Source organism: Dromiciops gliroides, chromosome 3 (assembly GCF_019393635.1).
Source record: "Dromiciops gliroides isolate mDroGli1 chromosome 3, mDroGli1.pri, whole genome shotgun sequence".
Taxonomy (NCBI): Eukaryota; Metazoa; Chordata; class Mammalia; order Microbiotheria; family Microbiotheriidae; genus Dromiciops; species Dromiciops gliroides.
In genome coordinates, this window is record NC_057863.1 from 583,956,027 (window position 1) to 583,977,628 (window position 21,602).

General features: G+C 39.9%; 2 protein-coding genes across 2 annotated transcripts; both read right to left on the reverse strand.

The window, feature by feature from the left end:
* Positions 1-906: 906 nt before the first annotated feature.
* LOC122751462 (olfactory receptor 51Q1-like) lies at positions 907-1,854 on the reverse strand. The gene has a single exon (XM_043998525.1). It carries the CDS (start codon positions 1,852-1,854, stop codon positions 907-909), a length of 948 nt encoding a protein of 315 aa, XP_043854460.1.
* Positions 1,855-11,444: 9,590 nt separating this feature from the next.
* LOC122748067 (olfactory receptor 51B6-like) lies at positions 11,445-12,380 on the reverse strand. The gene has a single exon (XM_043993793.1). The coding sequence runs from the start codon at positions 12,378-12,380 to the stop codon at positions 11,445-11,447; it is 936 nt and encodes a 311-aa protein (XP_043849728.1).
* Between the last annotated feature and the right edge of the window lie 9,222 nt (positions 12,381-21,602).

The following is a 21,602-nucleotide window of genomic DNA, read 5'->3' on the forward strand; positions in this document are numbered from 1 at the left end:
CAGGCTAATTAGTGCCAGCATAGAGAGAAACATGTTCATGGACTGGTGGGGTGAAGACTCTGTCCAGATCACAGACAGAATGGTGGTGTTTTCAGTCATGGAAATCACTTATAAGCAGGATTAGATTTGTTTAACCTGGTCATAGGTTAGGAATAATGGGAAGAAGTTTTTCATTTTTTGTTTGTTTTCAGTTGTGTCCAACTCTTCATGATGCCATTTGTGGTTTTCTTGGTAAAGATACTGGAGTAGTTTGCCATTTCCTTCTCTAGGTCATTTTACAGATGAGGAAAATGAGGCAAAGAGAGTTAAGTGACTTTCCCAGGGTCACACAGTTAGTAAGTATGTGAAGCAACTTTTGAACTCAGGAAGATAAGTCTTCTAATTCCAAGTAATTAGAGTTATGCAAAAAGGGAATGGATTGTCTTGAAGTTAACAATTTTCTTATGTCTGAAAGTATGTAGAACCTAAATCATGATTTGTTGGGGATATTGTAGAAGAGATCCAGGTTTGGGTATTGTTGAGGTAGACATCCATGAGTCCTTCTAACTTGTTGTTGTTGTTGCAACAATTCTATCCTTCCAGATTCTCTCTGGGGCCCATTTTCCTTTCTTGTAATTAATTTCTTTTCCTTCTTTTTTGTTTCCAGATGTATCTCCACTTCTTCTAACTGTATCTAAATGTTCTGTTGATGAGATTCTCCTCTCCAACTTCATGTATCCCCTACTCCAAATGCCTCAGAGTTTATTAATATCTTTGAAAATGCTCCCAAAACTGAACACGATACCCTAGATATGTCTTATTTTTATTAAGTGATCTGACATAGAAATCGTTAAAAACAATCTCTTAGCAACTTCTCTCTTTTCCTAGCCTGCGATGATTCTATGGATCACAACCTCTGCATCATTCTTAATATGCTTTCCTCCAAGACAGAAGAAGGAGGATACTTTGGCGGATCTGCTTGGTCTTCACAGTGTAGATGATGGGGTTCATCACAGGGGGTGACAGCAGGTAGACATTGGCCATCACCACATGGACCAGTGGTGGGGCATGCCTGGCAAAGCGTTGCACCATTGACAGCCCTATCATAGGCACATAGAGGACAAGCACAGCCAGAATATGGGAAAGACAGTTATTGAAGGCCCGAAGACGCTCAGCCTGAGTGGCAGCATGTAAAACACTGCGCAGGATCAGTGCATAGGAGAAAACAATGAGGAGAGGGTCAAGCACATAGATGACCATGACCAATCCAAAGCCATACCAGCTGTTGACCGTGATGTCACCACAGACGAGGCGGATCATGTCCTGGTGGAGGCAATAGGAGTGAATGAGTACATGGGAATGGCAAAAGGGCAGCCGTTTGAGCAGAAAGAGAGGGGGCAAGACTGCCCCAACACAGCGGATAATGATGGCCATCCCAATCCGGCTGACAACTATGTCTGTGAGGATAGAGGCATAATGGAGAGGGCGGCAGATGGCAACATAGCGATCAAAGGCCATGGCCAGGAGTACTGAAGACTCCATGAAGGAGAAGCCATGGAGGAAGAAAAATTGGACAAAGCAGGCTTCCACACTGATCTCACGGGCATTGAACCAGAGGAGGCGCATTACTGTGGGCAGAGTGGTGAGGGTAAGGCCTAGGTCAGTTAGGGTCAGCATAGAGAGAAACATGTACATGGGCTGGTGGAGTGAGGGCTCTGTCCAAATGACAGATAGGATGGTGGTGTTGCCAATCATGGAAATCATGTATAAGCAGAAGAAGGGGATGGAGATCCAGATGTGTACTGCCTCAAACCCTGGGATGCCAGTAAGAATGAAATAGAAGGATTCTTCTGTGGTGTTAGTGATGGCTGACATGACAATTAGACGTAGCTCCAGGGCAGGTGTCTCTCTGTGAGGAAATAGACTGTGTCTTATTTTAAAGAGAACTTTTGAGTGCTATATTTTTTTTTCTGCTCACAAAATAATATACTCTATGTATATAATTATAAGGCTTTGAGGAACATTCACTGATTCCTCTTTCTACCATTTCCCTTATAATATCTGAGTGACACATCATCACAGAGAATCTGTGGAGGGGGTGGTGGTAGTGCTGGTAAACTAACCCAGATAACTTACTGGATTAGGGGCATATCAGGCATCTTGGTTCTGCATGGGACCCAAGAGCAAGGAGGATCATATATAGAGAAAACAGGAACATAAATGACAGCCCTAAGAGGAAAAAGGACAAGACAGGGACACCAGAGCCAGCTATCAGGTGGAGCTGAGATGATATAGGCAGTACATAAGAAAAGGATTATAGAAGTTTTCTTATTATTTTGTTTCCTTTTTTAATGTTGGGATCACAGGATGTTTTTAGGGAAACAAGAAGTTAACAATAATAAAGTAACCAAAGACACATGAGAGAGGATTTATGGGGTAACTGAGTAGCAGAGTGGAGAGAAAACTGGTCTTAGTGTTAAGATAGAGCTGAGTTCAGGTCCTGCCTCAGATACTAGCTGTGTGATCTTGGGCAAGTCTTTCTTAGCCTCAGTTTCCTTATTCATAAAATAGAGAAAATAGTACCTAACTCAGGGTTGTTAGAGGCTTCAGTGAGATAACCTATGTAAAACACTTAGCAAAACTTAAAACGCAATATAATATAAATTGGCTATTGTGATGAAACATTCTTTCTTCTTACCAAAGGTGATGGACTAGAGGGGTAGAATATTGCCCACATTGACACTGTGAGAATTGGAATGACACCCCCTGCTGGGAAAGATGGTTTCTAAATCACATGCTTTCACTTCATGGTGGAGCTTCCCTGCAATATCTTTCTCAGCAGGGGGTGTCATTCCAATTATCACAGTATGATTACTTTACTTGTTTCTTTTACTTTGCTTTTTCTTGTTATTATTATTACAACAAGATGGGGTTGAAGCTTATTGGAAAATGACTAGAATTTTATTGTTGTTCTTGTAGTATAGTGTTGTGATTCTCAGATATTATTTCCTTAGGAAAAAACAAAACCTGAACAAAATGGATTAGGGATTTTTAGCACCTAGTACAGAAGAGGAGGGGAAAAGCAGGACCCAGGCCAGAGTGAGAGGGAACAGTAGTGGAGCCCAGAAATATAGGAGGAGCTAAGACCAACTCTAAGTGGGAACATAGGAGGAATAGAGAGGAATGAGCCTTCCCTGCCTGTCCTTCTACCCATAGCATAGATCCAGGGGGCAGCTAGGTGGCACAGTGGATAAACCACTGCCCTGGATTCAGGAAGACCTGAGTTCAAATCTGGCCTCAGACACTTGACACTTACTAGCTGTGTGACCCTACGCAAGTCACTTAACCCTCATTGCCCCGCAAAGCAAAACAAACATAGTATCGATCCAATAAAATTTATCTTTGGAAGGTCAAACTAATTCTGGGTGACCTCTTTTTCTATATGCTGAAAAGGGGTAGGTATTGGTCCCTGAGGTCCCTTCTAACTCTAAAATTCTGTAAGTCTATGATTTATGCATGAAATGGAGGCATTGTGCTACAATGTGGTATACTCTGGCTCTCAGGTTTGTAGTGTGATTCTGCTACTTGTTTATAGTGTGACTGTTACTTCTTAGCTATGTGACTTTGGGCAAAGAAATTAATCCATTGGGACTCAGTTTTCTCATCTATAAAATGAGGGAATTGGATAAAGAAAGCCTCTGAGGTCCCTCCCAATTCTGGATCTATGATCCTATGAGGCTAAGAAAGGCACTGTTTTTTGTCTTTCTTTGTATCCCTAGCACTTCTTGCAGTGCCTGGAACATAGTAGATTCTTTTTGTTGTTGTTGTTTTTAATTTTATTTATTTTTTAAATCATAAAAGTATTTTTATTATTTTCCAGTTACATATAAAGATAGTTTTCAACATTTCTTTTCATAAGATTTTTAGTTCCAAATTTTTCTTCCTCTCTCCCTTCCTTCCCACCTTCCCAAGACAGAAAGCAATCTGATATAGGTTATATATGTACAATCACATTAAACATATTTCTGCATTAGTCATTTTGTGAAAGAAGAATCAGAACACAACAGGAAAACCTCAAAAAAGAAAAAAACAACAACAAAAAAGTAGAAACAGTATGGTTCAATCTGCATTCAGAATCCACTGTTCTTTTACTAGAAGTGGACAACATTTTCTATCATGAGTTCTTTAGAATTGCTTTGGATCATTTTACTACTGAGAAGAGCCAAGTATATCACAGTTGAACATCACACAAGAACATAGTAGATTCTTAATAATTTCTAAGTGAATGACCGATAGTTAATGAACTATATGGATAGCCAGCCAAGAATCCATTTAATTCTTTTCAGATGCTAGTTTTGTTTCTGACCTGAGTTTCCTATTTACCTATGCTTTAGTTCAGAAGTTCTTAAGCTGGGCTCTATTAATTTTATTTTAATATACTGATAATCGCGATTCAGTATACTTGCCTTCCTTTGTAATCCTATATATTTTATTTTGTATATTAAAAACATTATTCCAAGAGAGGAACCATAGGCTGCACCACATGGACAAAGGGATGATCTGTGACCCTAAAATGATCAAGAATCCTGTTTTGGCCCATGTTAATTTAACCATTTCCAGTATCAGATGCGAACACAGATGATAGAATATATCTATGTTCCTCATTTCCAAACCCTGCAGAAATTTGCATGTTTATCCTGCCCTCACTAACCTCCATTTTTTTTCACAGAGAAGTGTCTTCATATTGTCAGTTTGTCCCCACACATTATTCCCATTCCATGAATATTCTTAGTCCCCTTAAGTGGGGCCTTAGCTGTTAGGCTATCTCTTTTCTGCCTCAGATAGGCTCTCTTTCACAAAGAACAGTAATGGCTAGTGAGAAGAAGATGGGTGGCTTCCCCTTTCCCCTGGTTTGGTCTGGCATAACCAAATGTTCTGTTCACTTCTGGATGTCACTTTCAGGCTAAGGAAATGCTTAGATGGAAAAGGAGAGGAAATAAGCATTTATATAGTGTTTACTATGAGCTAGGCACTGTGCTAAATTATTTTACAGATATTATCTCAGTCGATTCTCACAATGTCCGTACAAACCAGGGCTATAATTATCCCCATGTTACAGTTAAAGAAACAGAGGCAATCAGGTTAAGTTACTTGCTCAAGATTTCATAGTTAGTAAGTGTCTGATGCCCTGTTTGAACTCAGACCTTCCTGTCTCCAGACCCAGCACACCATCTACCAGGTCACCAGCTGCCTTCCCCACCCCCAAAAAAGACCCAAAGATCATCAGAGAAGATAAGTGAGGGCATATGTATGTAGGGTTGAACGAAGTCTGCTGTACAAATTGCCGATAGTTTTTGACCCATGAGTTAATGAGTATAGCTTCTTTGATTTCATCATTTGGGACAGAATGCTTTTGGTTGCATTGTCCAGGTGGTCCAGGACATAGCGGTGAGCCCGTTCAATCTAGACTGATGCAATCTCTTTTCAGCTCCCCTTTCTTTTCATATCTCTATAATCCTGTCTACTTTTCTTTTGACTTCCTCAGGAAGACCCTTCTGTCTTTCTGCTAAGGATTCCTCTCCTCCTCAATGTCCTTGGATATGTATGGGAGTGTCTCACCTGTATTCCTAGAGGTTCAAGACAGCATGTGCCCATGTGACCATCATCTCTTACAGATCTCTGAGCTCCACTGTGTGGGTAATAAAACTAGGGCACTTATATAAGGTACCCATGGGTCCCTGGAGGGTGGGAATCCAGGTTTTATATTCCAAAGCTTCAAGAGGCATAATTATAGCCATTTATGGACACAGGATCCACCTTGAGTCTATTCACTTAGACACCTAGGTTATAATTACTCCCTTCTGCCTGAGAATTCATCGAAACATTATAAAATCATGGATGGGCTGTGATTTTCCTCATCCCAGGGAGCACACCCACTGATCAGGTCACAGATTCAGCTGTATGTATCTTTTCCCTCTCGCCCTCCATCTACTTCCTACTATACAATGTTGTTTTTTCTTGTGTATCTAGTTGGGTTCAGAGCTTGACATATATTCACCATTAACAAAATGAGACAATAGCATGTGGATGACTACAAAATTATAAAGTGCTAGTGTCTACCCCCTGAGATTTCCTTCAATTTACCCTGTACAAACCTCGAATGTACATGGCTGATTGTGTTAGAAGGTGATCTCTATGAAATGCAAGGAAAGTATTTACTTTTCTTGTATTAACACAATTTAAGAATTTAATAAATGGTTTTTTAATAGATGTGGCTTTAAATGTCCCTAAGAGGGTGAAAATGATTCTTACTTTCAGTATTACCATTGTTTTAACTATAAATCGAATGTGACATCAATATAATGTATAATTTTTACCTGGTATTTACCCAAACCAACCCTTTCTGAATTCGATCTTTCTCTTTACCCCTAGTTATTCTTTTTTTAGAAGGAAGCTGTGTGATCTACATCAAATAGAAACTAATATGGAAAATATGGAAAAATATGGGCATTTTTGTTTGTTTTAGTTTAAATAAGACTTGGATTTTAAGTATCTGTCTGCTACCAATTAATTTCACAGAAATATAGCTCTACCAAATGCACAATTAATCAAGTGTTCAGAATGAGGAAGACATTTGTTCTGTTACACTCTGCCTCAGCTATACCCCATCTCTCACATTGTGCAGCTCTGAATAGCCCATTTTGGGGGTCATGTTGATGAACTAGAAGGCTTCTAAAGGAGAGCAAATGGGATAATGAAGGGCCTTGAGATCATATATAATAATAGCTCCCTCTCTCTGTTTATGAAAGAGACCTCAGAGGACATTCTAGTCCAACTTCTTCGTTTTCCAGATGAGGAATATGAGACTGAGGGTGGACAAGTGACTTGCCCAAGGTTTCCTAGGTAATGTGTCAGGTGGGTGGTGGATTTGAACCCAGGTCTTCCTTTTCCACAGACGGAGCCCTTCTATTTGTCATGCTTTCTTCATCAACTCATAAGAGGATTTGTTGAAGGAACTAAGAATATTAACCTTGGAGAAGAGAAGACTTAGGGGGAAGCATAATTGCTATCTTTAACTATATAAAGACTAGTCATGTAAAAGGAGTAGTAGACCTTTCCAGAGGACAGAACATGGAGAGGGAAAAGAATAAGCATTTATTAACTGTCTGCTATGTGCCAGGTACTATGTTAAACATTTAGAAATATCTCATTTGATCTTCTTAGCAATTGTAGGATATAGGAGATATTATTATCTCCATTTTCATTGGAAGAAGCTAAGACAGACAGAAGTTAAATGACTTGCCCAAGGTCACACAGCTAATAAGTATCTGAGATCACATTTGAACTCAGGTCCTCCTGATTCCAGACCCAGAATTCCATCCACTGCACCACCTAGCCACCTATGTGGAACAGTAGGGGAAAGTTATAGGGGAACAAGTATATGGTAGATACACAGAAAAAATTCTTAACAATTCCAGCTGTTAGAAAATGGCATCAGCCTCAGGAAGGTAGTGAATTCCCCAGCATTGGAGATTTTTTTTGGTGGGACAATGAGGGTTAAGTGACTTGCCCAGGGTCACACAGCTAGTAAGGGTCAAGTGTCTGAGTCTGGATTTGAACTCAGGTCCTCCTGAATCCAAGGCCAGTGCATTATCTACTGCACCATTTAGCTACCCCCAGCATGGGAGATTTTTAAACAGAAGATGGTGCTCTTTTATTTGCTTTTGTTGGAGGGGGGAAGTAAGAGAAAAGGAAGGGAGAAGGCTGTTGTAGCAAGAATTTCTTAAAGGTGAAGTTAAAGTTCATTAAACTCTGGTATTTTATGAAATCTAATACAATCATTGGAAGTGGTGGCATAAGAAGACCAGAACACAGCAGATGTGAGAGATACAGTTGTTAAGGGCATTTTGGGCTCTTTACTCTCTAGAGGATTAGTATAGAAGAGAAAAAGATGATCATGGGGTCCAAGAAGAAAGTAAAAGATAAGGCAACAAGTTAGATGCAATTGAAAGTGATATCTGCATAGGACAGTGTGATGGCATCTTGGTGGAGGCAGAAGGCATGAAAGAAAACATGGGAATGGCAGTAAGGGAGCTGAGGGAGAGCACTGTTGGTGAAATCATGGAAACAGCTGCTTTATAGCATCCCCCACCACTATCTTTAGGACTATGGAGTTAGTGAGACTGAAGATGTATGTCTGTGAGTTATAAATAGCTATACCCCTAACTCTCTGGGCTTTCTCCACAATGCCTTAGAAATCTATTCACTCTGGAAATTTACTATGCCCCTGAGCTTCCACATTGGAAGCCTTCACTCCTGCAGCCTCTTTCTCATGGACTAGTTCCTCCTCCTTGAAGCTCCATTTTAAGGAGTACACCCAGGTTAACTATGTCTTCATTCTTTTCCAGACTGTACTGATTCCCCAGACTTCATTTACTATGTCTTTTTGCCAGATACTTTCATTTTTCCTCTTCTCACCAACCTCCACCCACATCTCCTTTTATGTGTTGCCTTTTCCATTAGAATGTAAGCTCCTTGAGGACAAGGAATGTGTTTCTGCTTGTATTCAGTTTTCCCAGCACTTAGAACAGTATTGAAACATAGAAAGTGCTTAATAAGTGCTTATTGACAGATTGACAGGTAATGGGCCTTGGCAAGTAAAACACCTGAACCCGATTCTGTTGTGGAGAACAAATGAATAAAGCAGGCCTAGGAGAAGCAAATTTAGTAGAATCTGGTAGAAGGCCATCATTTCTTTGTGATATGACCATAGGACCCACATCCCAATGGGCATTGTGGCCATAGTCACTACTTAGATGAGTATCCAGTGGCATAGCCAGAAAATAGGATATGGGGTCATGAAGGTCATCCCTGATGAGGAAGAGGAACATTCCAGTACCAAGGAGAGGACGTACATCAAAGAAGATGATGGAGATCCAGTGATAAGCTTGATCTGGAGCTGGGAAGCCATTCAGCAAGAAGGGGCCTGAGCTAATGTGGAAGCACATAGTGCTATCCTTGAAGATAGAAGAAAGGAGTCCAGTGTAGTTATGTTCTCTGAAACACAGGTCTTTTTCTTGTTTTAATTAACCTGTTTCCTTTTTTTTCTAGTGCAACAAACATTTATTTTATTTTTTCCAGTTACATGTAAGGGTAGTTTTCTGTTAAAATCTTGTATCAATGTATTCCTAACATTAAGAGCCTGGGCACACTTTACGTAATTTCTCACTTTTCAGGCTTATTGTCCTCACAATAACTAATCTTAGAATTTCATTGTTTGACACACATGCCATCCCTTCACTCACTGCAATCCAGGATGTATTTACCAATTCTCTGTCCAAACACATAGACTCACAAGTTCTAGAGCATGGATAGGTTTATTTATAGAACAAAGGAAACAAACAAATTCCCATTAGAGCCCATTGAGAATGACATTATTAACTGGTAAGTATAAATGCATATGTATGTGACTATTAGTACACTTTCAGACCTGCTCCTGGATAGGGCTCTAGGAGGAGGTAAGGGTTTGGGGCGATGTTGGACGCTCCTTCACCTTGGTGCTCCTCTTGCGGGTTCCTCTGGTTCTATGCACAGAGATGATTTGTTTTCCTCCAGCTCTCAGTTCCCCCCACCCAATCCCAGATGTCCCTGGTAGCTTTCCCTGTCATATCTGTCTTTTGCCATCCTACAAGCCACATTCCTGTAGCTCTCTTCCCCTCTCGGAATCTGGCAGCTATTTGGGGTTTCTTTCACCACGATACATTTTTCTTCCCCTCAAGTCTCAGAAGAAGACTCATATTCCCCTGCTTCCCACTGTGGCTTTCTTTAGCACGTTCTGTTCTATCCGTAGCTCATCCTACCCACAGGGTCCATTCCTGCAGTTTCCCACATTTTCCAGAAGATGGCACTCATTCCCCTTCCACTGGACCACTTGGCCTCCTGAGTCATTGCCAAGAGGGCATTCATTACAGCTCAAACCCATCTCTGCCTTTGCTATCTTCTTTTGTATTACCTAGTCCATAACTCTGGGCCTCACCCACACAAAGTTTCCCAAAGGGATAGAGGAACTCCTAAACTAAACCCCATAGATTAATATCTAGTCTTTTTTTCTGTCCTCTCCCCACTCAGGCATGCAGTGAACCTCTTGTCCAAATACATAATTCTAACAGGAATCATTCTCTCTCACTCTGCTGTGATTTAGCTTGACTGTGGAGCTCCAAAGAGGACCCTGGATAGATTTCAGTGACTCAATGTTCTTAGTGAAAGAAAATAAGAGTGAAATTTTGTCCCCAAACTTCTAATTAAAATTTAGCATTTCCTTCCATTCTGAATTGGGGAAAACAACAACAACAACAACAACATGTTATTCCAAGGAGATTCTTAGGCTTCATCAAACCACTGAACCAATCCATGGCATAAAAAAAAAAATTAAGAACTCCTGACCTTTGGAAACATGGAGATGGGACTTCTCTGTCTCTTCTCAATGCCAGCTATATAAGTAAGGATATATAGTCCTCCTTAAACCTATTTTAGTCTAAATACCTTGGAATTTGGTGTCTTTCCCCATATATAAACATTATTCACATACACATTAATTAGCAAATCTAGAAGATGAGCTCCCTCAGATACAGAAGGAAGTTGAATGTCCAGAACTGGGAAAGAAAATTAACTATTCATTGCTCTTCTTTGAGACCATGGAGAGGATCGTACATTTTTAGCTACCACATTTCTAAAAGGACATTAACAAGGTAAAGAACACCTAGCTGGATTGTGACAGGTCTGAAAAACCAGAGCATTACAAAAACACAGGATTTCAAAGTTGTAACGAATCTAAGAGAATGTTCCATCCAACCTTTACATGAACTGTCACATCAATGAGTGGTTAAATCTGTTCTATTTGGCCCTCAGAGGCAGACTTGGAAAAAGAGAGAGAAGTCATATTTGGGCATGATGAATCCTCTGAAAATCAAAGGTATCTAAAAGTAGAACAGACCAGGTTAGACAAGGATTTGACACCTCAGTTTCCTTTCCTCTTTCTCCCACTATCTTTAGAAATCTTCATATGGAGGATGTTTGACCAATAGGAAATGGGGAACAGGAAGATTCAGCTCTGTGACAATTTAGAGTAGAAAGCTTCTGAAGTCTCACACTAATCTAGGATTCTATGGTCCTACAATTCCAGATGATAATATAGTGACTGAATGTGGTGTGGGATGGAGGGGAGTAAGGGAGACAGATGGATAAATGGTTGTGGACTCTTAAAATTACAGCCATGCCCCCTAGCCACCTATTTTTCACTGGATGCCTCTCATACTCTCAGAACTGTCTGCTAGGAATTGGAAACACTTGAACTTGAACTTGAAATCAACCTAGGAATCTTAATTCCCAAGCATCTAGTAATGACTAAGGACCCTGAGTGAGAGAGATTGAATGGTGAAGGGAGTTCTCATAACCTTTTAGGACAATCAGATTCTAGATTTGCCTGGAAAGAACATTCGAAGAATACCCTGCTGGATCTGCTTTGTTTTGATGCTGTAAATAATGGGATTCATTAATGGGGGGAAGAGAAAGTAAACATAGCTCATGGCAATGTGAACTACATGAGGTACATGCTTCCCAAAACGGTGAATGAGGGATAGGCCAATTGCTGTAGCAAAGAAGACCAGAAAACAAGAGATATGGGAGACACAAGTATTGAGTGCTTTGGCTCGTTCCTCTCCAGAGGCTATGCTTATGACTGTCTTTAGGATCAGTACATAGGAGAAGAGAATAATCAGAGAGTCGAGGAATACCAAGAAAACCAGAATGACAGGGTATATGCGATTGAATGTGATATCTGCACAGGCCAGTTTGATAATATCCTGGTGAAGGCAGACGGCGTGGGAAAGGACATGAGAATGGCAATAAGGGAACCAATGAAGAGGAATTATTGGGGGAATGATGGACACACATCCCCTTAACAATACACCCACCCCAATTTTTACCACCTGAGAGTTTGTTAGAATGGTGGTATATCTCAAAGGATTGCAAATAGCAATGAATCGGTCATAGGCCATGGCAAGCAAGACACCAGACTCCACAATGGAGAGTGTATGGATGATGTAGGCCTGGAAAAAGCAAACACCATGCTGAATTTTTCTATAGTCTAACCACAGAACTCTCAGTACAGTCGGCATAGTGGTCAAAGTCACCGCAAGGTCTGTGAGAGACAACATAGCTAGGAAGTAATACATGGGCTCATGAAGGCTTTGGTCATATCTGATGAGGAAAAGGAGGGTGCCATTCCCAAGAATTATAGAAAAATACACAGCAAAGAAGGGGATGGAGATCCAGTGGTGAGCTTCCTCCAGTCCTGGGAAGCCAGTCAGCAGGAAGGGGGCTGCACTGGCATTTGGCCACATGTCGTATGTTCCAGCAGATGGAGGAGAGGACTCCCTTGTAGCTATGGATACATGAAGAGAGATCACTCTTTTTCTTGTCCTTCCTTTTTGAAGTGAGTTGTCATTTCAGCAATCCTCTTGGGTCTGCTCTCTTGAAAACATTACAACATTAAAATAGCCTAAATGTATTAAGAATCTGGTCCTTCCGTTTGCTTTTTCATCACTCTCAACTCCTATAGAGTTGTAGGCACATACTAGGCACTTTGGATATGGATAATTGGGAGGATGTCTTTCTTTGATCCTTACAAACATGCTCAGAACTTTCTTGTCTTTGTAACACCTTCATTTGATGCTTCTGTCCCTTTAAAATAGCAAGCTCTAACTTTTTTCAGCTATTCCAGGGGAGGAAATAAAAGTCTCTCTACTTGTCTTTGCTTCTCCCTCAATCTACAATATTACATCTCCAACTGCTTTTTAGATATCTTGAACTAGATATTATTATAGACATCTGAAGTTCAACATGTTCACAACTTAGTTCATAATATTTTTCCCCTAAAGCCTCTCTTCTTATCTTTCCACTTATTTCAAAGGATACCACCGTCCTCCCAATCACCCAGTCTCAAAACATTGGTGTTATCCTCAATTCCTCAGTCTCCCCCATCGTTCACTTCCAATCAGTTGTCAAATACTGTTTTTTCTACCTTTGTAGTATCTTCCCATATGTCCCTTTCTTTCTTCTAGCACTACCATCACCCTGGTACAAGCCTTCATCACCTCTTACCTAGACAATTACAATCACACGTTGGTAGGTCTCCCTTGAAAGCATCTACATGGTGTAGTTGATAGAGCACTGGGCTTAGAATCAGAAAGACCTGAGTTCAAATCTGGCCTCAGACACTTACTAGCTCTATGACCCTGGGCAAATCACTTAAACTCTATTTGCCTCAGTTCCTCATATTTGAAATGAGAACATATTGCAGAAGGAAGCCACAAACCACTCCAGTATCTTTGGCAAGAAAATCCCATGCATTTAGTCCATGGAGTCACAAAGAGTTAGACACCACTGATTGACTGAACAATAAAAACAAAAGATCTCCCGGCCTCAAGTCTCTCAACTCAATGACTTCACTCATTCTTGACTCAGAGGCATTCTGAGTCAAGTCATTCAGAAGGTATTTGATAAATGATATCTGAATGATTCACTTCCTTACCTCTGGCTTCTCAAACCCTTGAAATTTGGCCTCTATTCAATAACAACAACAATCACAATCATAAAAGCAGCAACAACAAAAATTGCTAGCAGTTATGAAGTACTTCAGTTTGTAAAGCACTTCACAATTATTATTTCATTTGATCCTCACAATAATCCTGAGAGGCAGGTGCTATAATTATCTGCATCTGACAGATGAGGAAACTGAGGCAGGCCAAGGTTAAGTGACTTGCCCAGACACTGAATAAATATTTATTGAATTCAATTCCATAGTTAGCCAGGAATGTTTTAATCATGTTATATTAACAAGCTGGCATTCATCTATAGCTACCCACCTTATGCGAATGTGTACAAAACATAAAAATTGAATCTGGTTTGTGACTGAGCTTGGACCAACTAGAAAAAGAGAAATTACTTAATTGCAGATACTTTACTTAATAGAGATAACAGAGCCCAACTTGGGGGTTCCCCATCCTGCTTCAGCTTCAATCATTTTTTCTTCTAATTTTCAAAGTCTGAATTTTCTCATTGCTTATGTTTTCAAGCTATTTCCTCTTCTTCCCCAATGCACACACAGATACAGGCACAGACACAGACACAGACACACACACACACACACACACACATACACACACACATACATGCACACACACACACACACACCCCTTGCCTGTGTGGCCTGATGGCAATAACAGATATGGGATTTTGAACATTATGAGGAAGGGAGAGGTGAAGTTAAGGCTGTGACCACCAACTATTTAGTTCTTGGTCCCTGGCTCCGCCTGAATCAAACAAAATGTCAAAGCCTGCTGAACTCAATAACAATAATACACATGTTTAACACACACGTTTATGCACCAATTTAAGGTCCAAAAAGTCCTTTCAACTCTCTTGTGAGATGTGTGGCATAGCATTTATTATCTTCATTATGCACATGAAGAATCTGAAACTTGGAGAGGTTAAGAAATCTACCAGTGAGGGGGCAGCTAGGTGGCACAGTGGATAAAGCACCGGCCCTGGAGTCAGGAGGACCTGAGTTCAGATCCGGCCTCAGACACTTGACACTTACTAGGTGTGTGACCCTGAGCAAGTCACTTAACCCTCACTGCTCCACAAAAAACAAAAACAAAAACAAAAAAAGAAATCTACCAGTGGTCATAGAGTTATACAAACACAGAACCTCAAATTAGAAAAGGATCTCAGAGGCCAACTAGTACTTGAACATCGATCCCTTCTATAATGTACTGGACATGTAATCATCACCCTTACTTTAAGACCTCCATTGATGGGAAACCACTACCTTCTGAGGCAGCCCAATCCCTTTTGGAATAGCTCCACTTGGTAGAAAGTGTTTGGTTTTTTTCCTTGAATCACGCCTAAAGTTACCTCTTTACAGCTGCTACCAACTGTTCATAGTCCTGACCTTTGGAGAAAAGCCCAACAATTCTAACCCCTGTCATGACAGTCCTTCACATGTGTGGAAACAGTGACCAGGTTTCCCCTAATTCTTCTCTTCACTAGGCTAACAAAACCCCCAAATAGAACCTTTACCACCTTGCATGCTTTCTAACTACTCTCCAATATGTCCATGTCTAGCTAAAATATGGTGTCCAGAACTGAACACAATGCCCCAGATTTAGTCTGATCAGAGGAGAACACAATAATACCCTGATATCTCTATGCCTCTTTTGGAATACAGATCTTTTGGCAGCCGTATTAGTTAGCAATTATTGGAGCTAAGAAATAATGTTTTGCTAATGTATCCCATTACTAGAAAATTCATTCCTCCTCAACCCATGGAGGTCAGACATCAAAATCACATATTTCATAATTGTTCAGATCCCCAGAGAAGAAGGATCTTCAGACTTATCCAGGTAGTCTATAGCCATAAAACTTCATTTGTAAAAAATGAGAGGTTGAGGCAGCCAGGTGGTGCAGTGGATAAAGCACCAGCCCTGGATTCAGGAGAACCTGAATTCAAATCCATCATCAGACACTTGACACTTACTAGCTGTGTGACCCTGGGCAAGTCACTTAACCTTTATTGCCCTGAAAAATAAAATAAAATAATATAATATAAAAATGAGAGCTTGAGTACAGTGCAAGATAAATATTTTTGCCATTCCTTAGTATGGGAGAGGTGGGCATGGTTAGCCTCTATTCATGGACCCCTAGATCAGGACACATCTGTATTGACATGGTTGACAAGACTCTGAGCTGAGAGGAAGGACTGCTGTATTTCCAAATATGGTCCCAATCCACAAAAGATAGGTCCCTATATAAGGTATAGGAAATACTCAATGAATATTGAAGGTGTTATAGATTTGATATGAATAATTTAGAATCTTTGTCCACCATGCTTTCTCCTCACCCTGCTTTCTGGCCTAGCAAATTCACCTTTGTTCCCTTCCCAATTTCCTTCCTCTTTCATTCTTCACTTTTCCAATTCTATTTAAATTTCTATGCCCTACCCCTTTCCATCCCCCATTTCTTCTTCATTAATTCAGTATTCTGATTCTTTCTACTCCCTTTTTTCCAGGTGAGATAGTTGGAAGAATTTGAACACTGAAAAACCCTTTTCCCAAGGTTGGTCACACTGCATGCATTTATCTTTCTGACACATAAACTGGGGCACACTGTGTGCTACTCTTAGAGTAATCTACCAATCTGGCATCAGTTAATGCCCTTTACTAGATGGCACTGCTATTTCTTTCTGCTATTATCTCACACTATTCCATTTCACACATTCTATTCTCTAAACAAATTGGATTATTCCTCATCACTCTTATATAGGTCCTGCATTTTTCTACCTTCATGTTTTTGACAACTTGATCTATGCCTAGAATGTATCGCCCTACAAAATCTCTATCTACTAATATCCTAACCGTCTTTGAAGCACAGCCCAAATGTCAATTTCTCCATGATATCTTCCATGATCTTTCTTTCCATCCCACCCCTTTGAATGTTTATCTCATATTCGTATCATGAAGTCAGGAAGAGTTTAATTTCAATCCCACCTCAGTCCTCATGATTTATGTGATCCAAGGTAAGTCACTTAACATTCAACAGCCTCAGTTTTCTTATATATTAAATAAGTAAAATAATAGCACATAAATTGTTGTAAGGATCAAATGATATAAAATATACAAAAAGTCTTAATGTAGTTTTAAGCTTATAAGTTTTTCTGTTTGTTAACTTAAAATTGCATAAAAACTTCTGGGATACCCAATACATATCTATCTATCAACACAATACATATATACACATCTGTACATATATGTACATGCATGTATGACATATGTGAGTATATGAGAATATACAGAAACAGAATGTACTAGAATATTCTAGATAATGTAATAGAATCTAGAATATATATTAGGCTATATCAGTGCATATATGTATATATGATATGGGTACTATTTATATTATTATAAATGTGAACATTGTGCTCTGTACATAGTAGCTACGTAATAAATGTTATAATGGTAAGTTCAATGTAGCCACTATTTTTCAAGTATATAACAATTGCTGGAGATAACAAGGTAAAAAACAACTTGTGTCTTGAACTTGAAGGATTTGCAATCTATTGGGCAGGATATGACATATACACAAGTAAGGACGATACAAGGGATGCAACCATGGGGCAGTGGAGCAAATTACTCTAGGAAAATTTCTTTGAATATTACTGGCTACCTGGCCCTGCCTGACATGCTGAACAATTGTCTTGGCCTACTGACTGGACAGCCTAATGGTAAATATATTGAACTGCTAGCCCATTTATGAGCTAAAACCAATGGATTGATTTAGGAAGGCTTTAACTGAACCCAGACTGTCTTCTTGAAACAGTGACTGATCATCACCAACAGAATGAGTCAGTTGTACTTACAGCCTTATCTGGTGTTCCCTGCTGCAACCCTGGGCACTATCAGACCAGACCCAGGAGTGAGAGACTCTTGGAGGACTGGACTGCAGAGGTAGGTGGTGGGATATGAGAGGAGGGCAGTGAAATACTCATATCAGCATTAGCAAGTCATTTACCCTGTCTTGGTCTCAGTTTCCTCATCTGAAAAAAAGAGATTGAACTAGACAGTCTTTTCAGCTCTGAAAGCCTATGTGTCTCTTCTGCTCTCTAGTCATCCCTCAGATGTAACCTCTCCTTGGTTCCCAGGGAGCCCTGGGGTCAGAGCCATCCACCACCTCCTCATACACCTGAAAGTCCATTCATTGAACTACCATTTACTGAAAACTTACCAAGTCCCTAATGTTCCAGTTCACATGAGAGCAAGTGAATTTCTTGGAGAAACAATGCATTCAGTAGCTTAATATGGATGAAGAAGTATATAAATGGGGGAAGAAACACATAGCTGGTGTTTGGGAATGTATGAGGAAATAAGACATTGGGTCAAGAGAACCAAAGGTAGAGAAGTCTGTATGTTTAAAAAGGACAAGACAGTAAAGAGAGGAAAGTGACACCAGAATGAGTGTGAAGAATGAAGAAAACAGGAAAGTATGGGAGAAGTGAAGCCTTGTGAGAAAGAAGAACATTTCAAGAGGAGTAAGTCACAGTGAGAGAGATTGAAGGATTAGAGAGAATTCAAAATTATAAAGGTAGTCAGTTTTACTGATGGTAAGATCTGAGCTATAACCCTCACTCTAGGAGAATGAGTTCTGTCATAGGATCATAAATTTGGAGCTGGAAAAGACAGTAGAATCAATCCTCTTGTCTGTCCCTCTACTTTTATGGATAAGAAAATGGGCTCAGAGCAGTGAATTCATTTGCCCAAGGTCACCCCTGCACAGCAGTCAGAATTTGAACTCAGGTCCTCTTGACTCCAAATCTTTCACTCATACAACTACATCACACTATTACTTCTCTATCCTCCTCTTTAAGACAAACAAACAAGCCAACAAACCATAAAAAACTAGGAGGAGGAAGAAGAGGAGTAATGGTAGGAGTAGGAGTGGTAAAAATAAGAATAAATAAATAATAAGAATAACCCACCTGCTGCTTTCTCCACCTTGCTCAAAAACTAGTAGAGGAGGTTCCTGGAAAGTAATAAATCCTAAACAACCCTTCCCTTTTCTCCAGTATTTGCAATCACATTTTCCTCGTTTACCTGAGTTTGTCCTAAGGTTAGAAGGTAACTGACATCTGGCCAATAAGGCTGTTAATATGCTTAAATCTAAGTCCACAGAGTCTACATTCTTGCAGAGTGTTTATGGAAGCAACTGACTCCCTAGAGCCTTTTCTTCCTCTCTCATACATTCAGTTCCTGAGTAAACATCCTTCTCTCTCCCTCCCATCTTAGGGGAACTTGAGCCAATGAGCCTGAGTCCCTCTCTAATTTCAGAATTGCAGTTTGGATACTAGAGAAAGGCTAGAGTTGTGTGTATCTGACACTAGAGTCTAATAGATATCCTATTGCGGAAGAATATTTGTGTACTCCCTTAGGTCACTCTCCAGGGTCTCAGATGCTCTTGAAATATACCAACAGCTTTAGTCCTTATGCATCAGGCCCTGATTCTTTATTGATTTCCATTTCTGGAGTATGACTTCTCTTGGAAAAATAAGTCCCATCAATTTATTATCTACTATGTGAACTAGCAGTCACTTGCCATATAACCTGGCCTTAATCTTCCTTGATCCAATTTAAAGGGGTACTGAGTTTAATTTGAGATTGAAGTATTTTTTCTTGATATTCTGCCCCTATCACAACCACCACCCCTAAGTACTGTTTCACTCTCTCTAATATATTCACGTGTATTGAATTTTGGTATAAGTATTTGTGAATGTGTCTTAATTTCCATTAGTTTGTAGAGGCTGAGGTCTAAACCTGGAATGTCTCCCAACCCTTAGCAACAGTATTCTATGAATAATGCTTAATAAGTATCTATTGAATTTAATTATTTCTTTTCTTAGGACTAGATCACCAGGGAAAGAGGAAGGAAGGAAGCTAAATCCTCTCATTAAGGGAGGATAATGCCACTGTCCAGAACAAGGTGGAGCCTTTTCCAACTTTGGGAAGGATCTTTTTCTAGAGTAGAGAGTACTCCATGTCACTCATCCTGTTTGGCAGAGGTAACTGAATCAAGGTGAAAAATAAAGCATGGTCAATAGGAAGAATTTGTTTTTCTTCACTATGCATATTTGTTACAAGAGTTTCATATTTCTTTTTCATGTTTTTTTTTCAATTCTGGGAAGAGGACATTACTGAGAGGATTACAAAAAAAGAAAGAAAAGACATTTATTAAAAAAAAACAATGTCCATAAAGAGATGGAAGTCCCAAAAAAAACATACACAAGAGAATATCTTTGAAAGCTATATGTTGAATTTACTACACAAGTAAAAATAAAGTACACATAATAGAGATCAGTATCCTATGTTCAATCCTTTGCTCAACTTTGAAGGTTGAAATGCTCTTTTTATTTGGTATTTCTTAGGTTCAGAATTAAACATATAAAAAGATTGAATAAAAAGGGAATGAAATGGAGTGGAAAATATTCACCTTAAATTTCATCAAGACAAGTCTGACATGTGAGATATATAGGGAGCTGGCAGAAATGTATTATACTAGGAACCATTTTCCCACATTTAAGTGACAAAAGGATAATAAACACTAGTTTTGGAAAAAGCAACTGTATTTTGAACTTCTTTTCTTCAGGGAATTACTTCTTTTCATTTGGTTATTTCTGCCCCCCCCTTTTTTTTTTGCGGGGCAATGGGGGTTAAGTGACTTGCCTAGGGTCACACAGCTAGTACATGTCAAGGGTCTGAGGCTGGATTTGAACTCAGCTACTCCTGAGTCCAGGGCCGGTGCTTTATCCACTGCGCCACCTAGCTGCCCCATCATTTCTGCTTTTTAATGAATTTTTTCTCTTCAGTGGATTTCTCTTTTAACATTTGACCCATTCTTTTTTTGTGTGTGTGTGGTGTTATTTTCTTCAGTAATTTTGTGGCTCTTGTACCAAGTTGTTGACTCTTCTATCACTTTTATTTCTTTTCCCCATTTTTCTTCTGTCTCTCTTATTTGATTTTTAGAATCCTTTTGAGCACTTCCAGGGCCTGAAGCCAATTCATATTTTCTTTGAGGCTTTACATGTAGCTGCTTTGATCTCACTGTCTTTTGAGTTTGTGTTTGGAGCTTCTCAGTCACCATAATCACTTTATACCATCAAGTTATTGTTTGTTTGCTCATTTTCCTAGATTTTTATTGAAAAAAAAATCTTTTAACTTTATGTTAAAGTTGAGTTCAGCTCCTGAGGTGGAGGGAGTATTATCCCAGATATCATGTTTTTCATTCTGTTTGTGTTCAGGGCTAGTTTCAGGGGTCTGTAAGTTTCAGTTCTTCCAAGGTGGTATGATCTAAGGAAAGGTGTGGTCACTCTGGAAGAGATCTTTCTTACAGATAAAACTCTGTAAATGATATTTCTCTTTGTGTTCATGTATATTACCTGCTCCAGCTAGTCCTGCCCCTTGCTCCGGGACTGCAAACCAAAGTGGAGTATGGGCAATGCAACAGAGTCCTGCACCCAGGGCCAGCAAAAAATTTCCTGTAGTTTCCTTCTAACCAGTTGCCCTACCCCCTTACTGTCTGTGGGCTAAGAACTTTGGAAGCCCCTGCTGCTGATTCAGTCACTCCCAAGGCCTGCTGCTGGCTTGTGCAGGACATGGCTTGATGCTGTCTATCTGGTTCAGGAGCCTGAGGCTTCCCTGCTTGTTTGTTCTGGGGCATGAAACCTTGCTGCAGACTTTCAGGGGATGCCCTGTGCTGTGCTGGACTGCACTCCACTCTCTTGTAGTGAGACAGATCTTTCCTCACGACCTTCTAAGTTTTCTTGGGCTAAAAAATTGTTTTACCTCATTCTTTTGTTGGTTCTGCCACTTCACAATGAATTGTGAGTCATTATTGTAATGTCTTTTGGAGGGGAATTTTGGAGAGCTTAGGCAATTCCCTGCTTTTACTCTGACACCTTGGCTCTCTCCCCTCTTTCCTCACTACTATGCTTTTGGCACATTTGTATAAAAATTGGC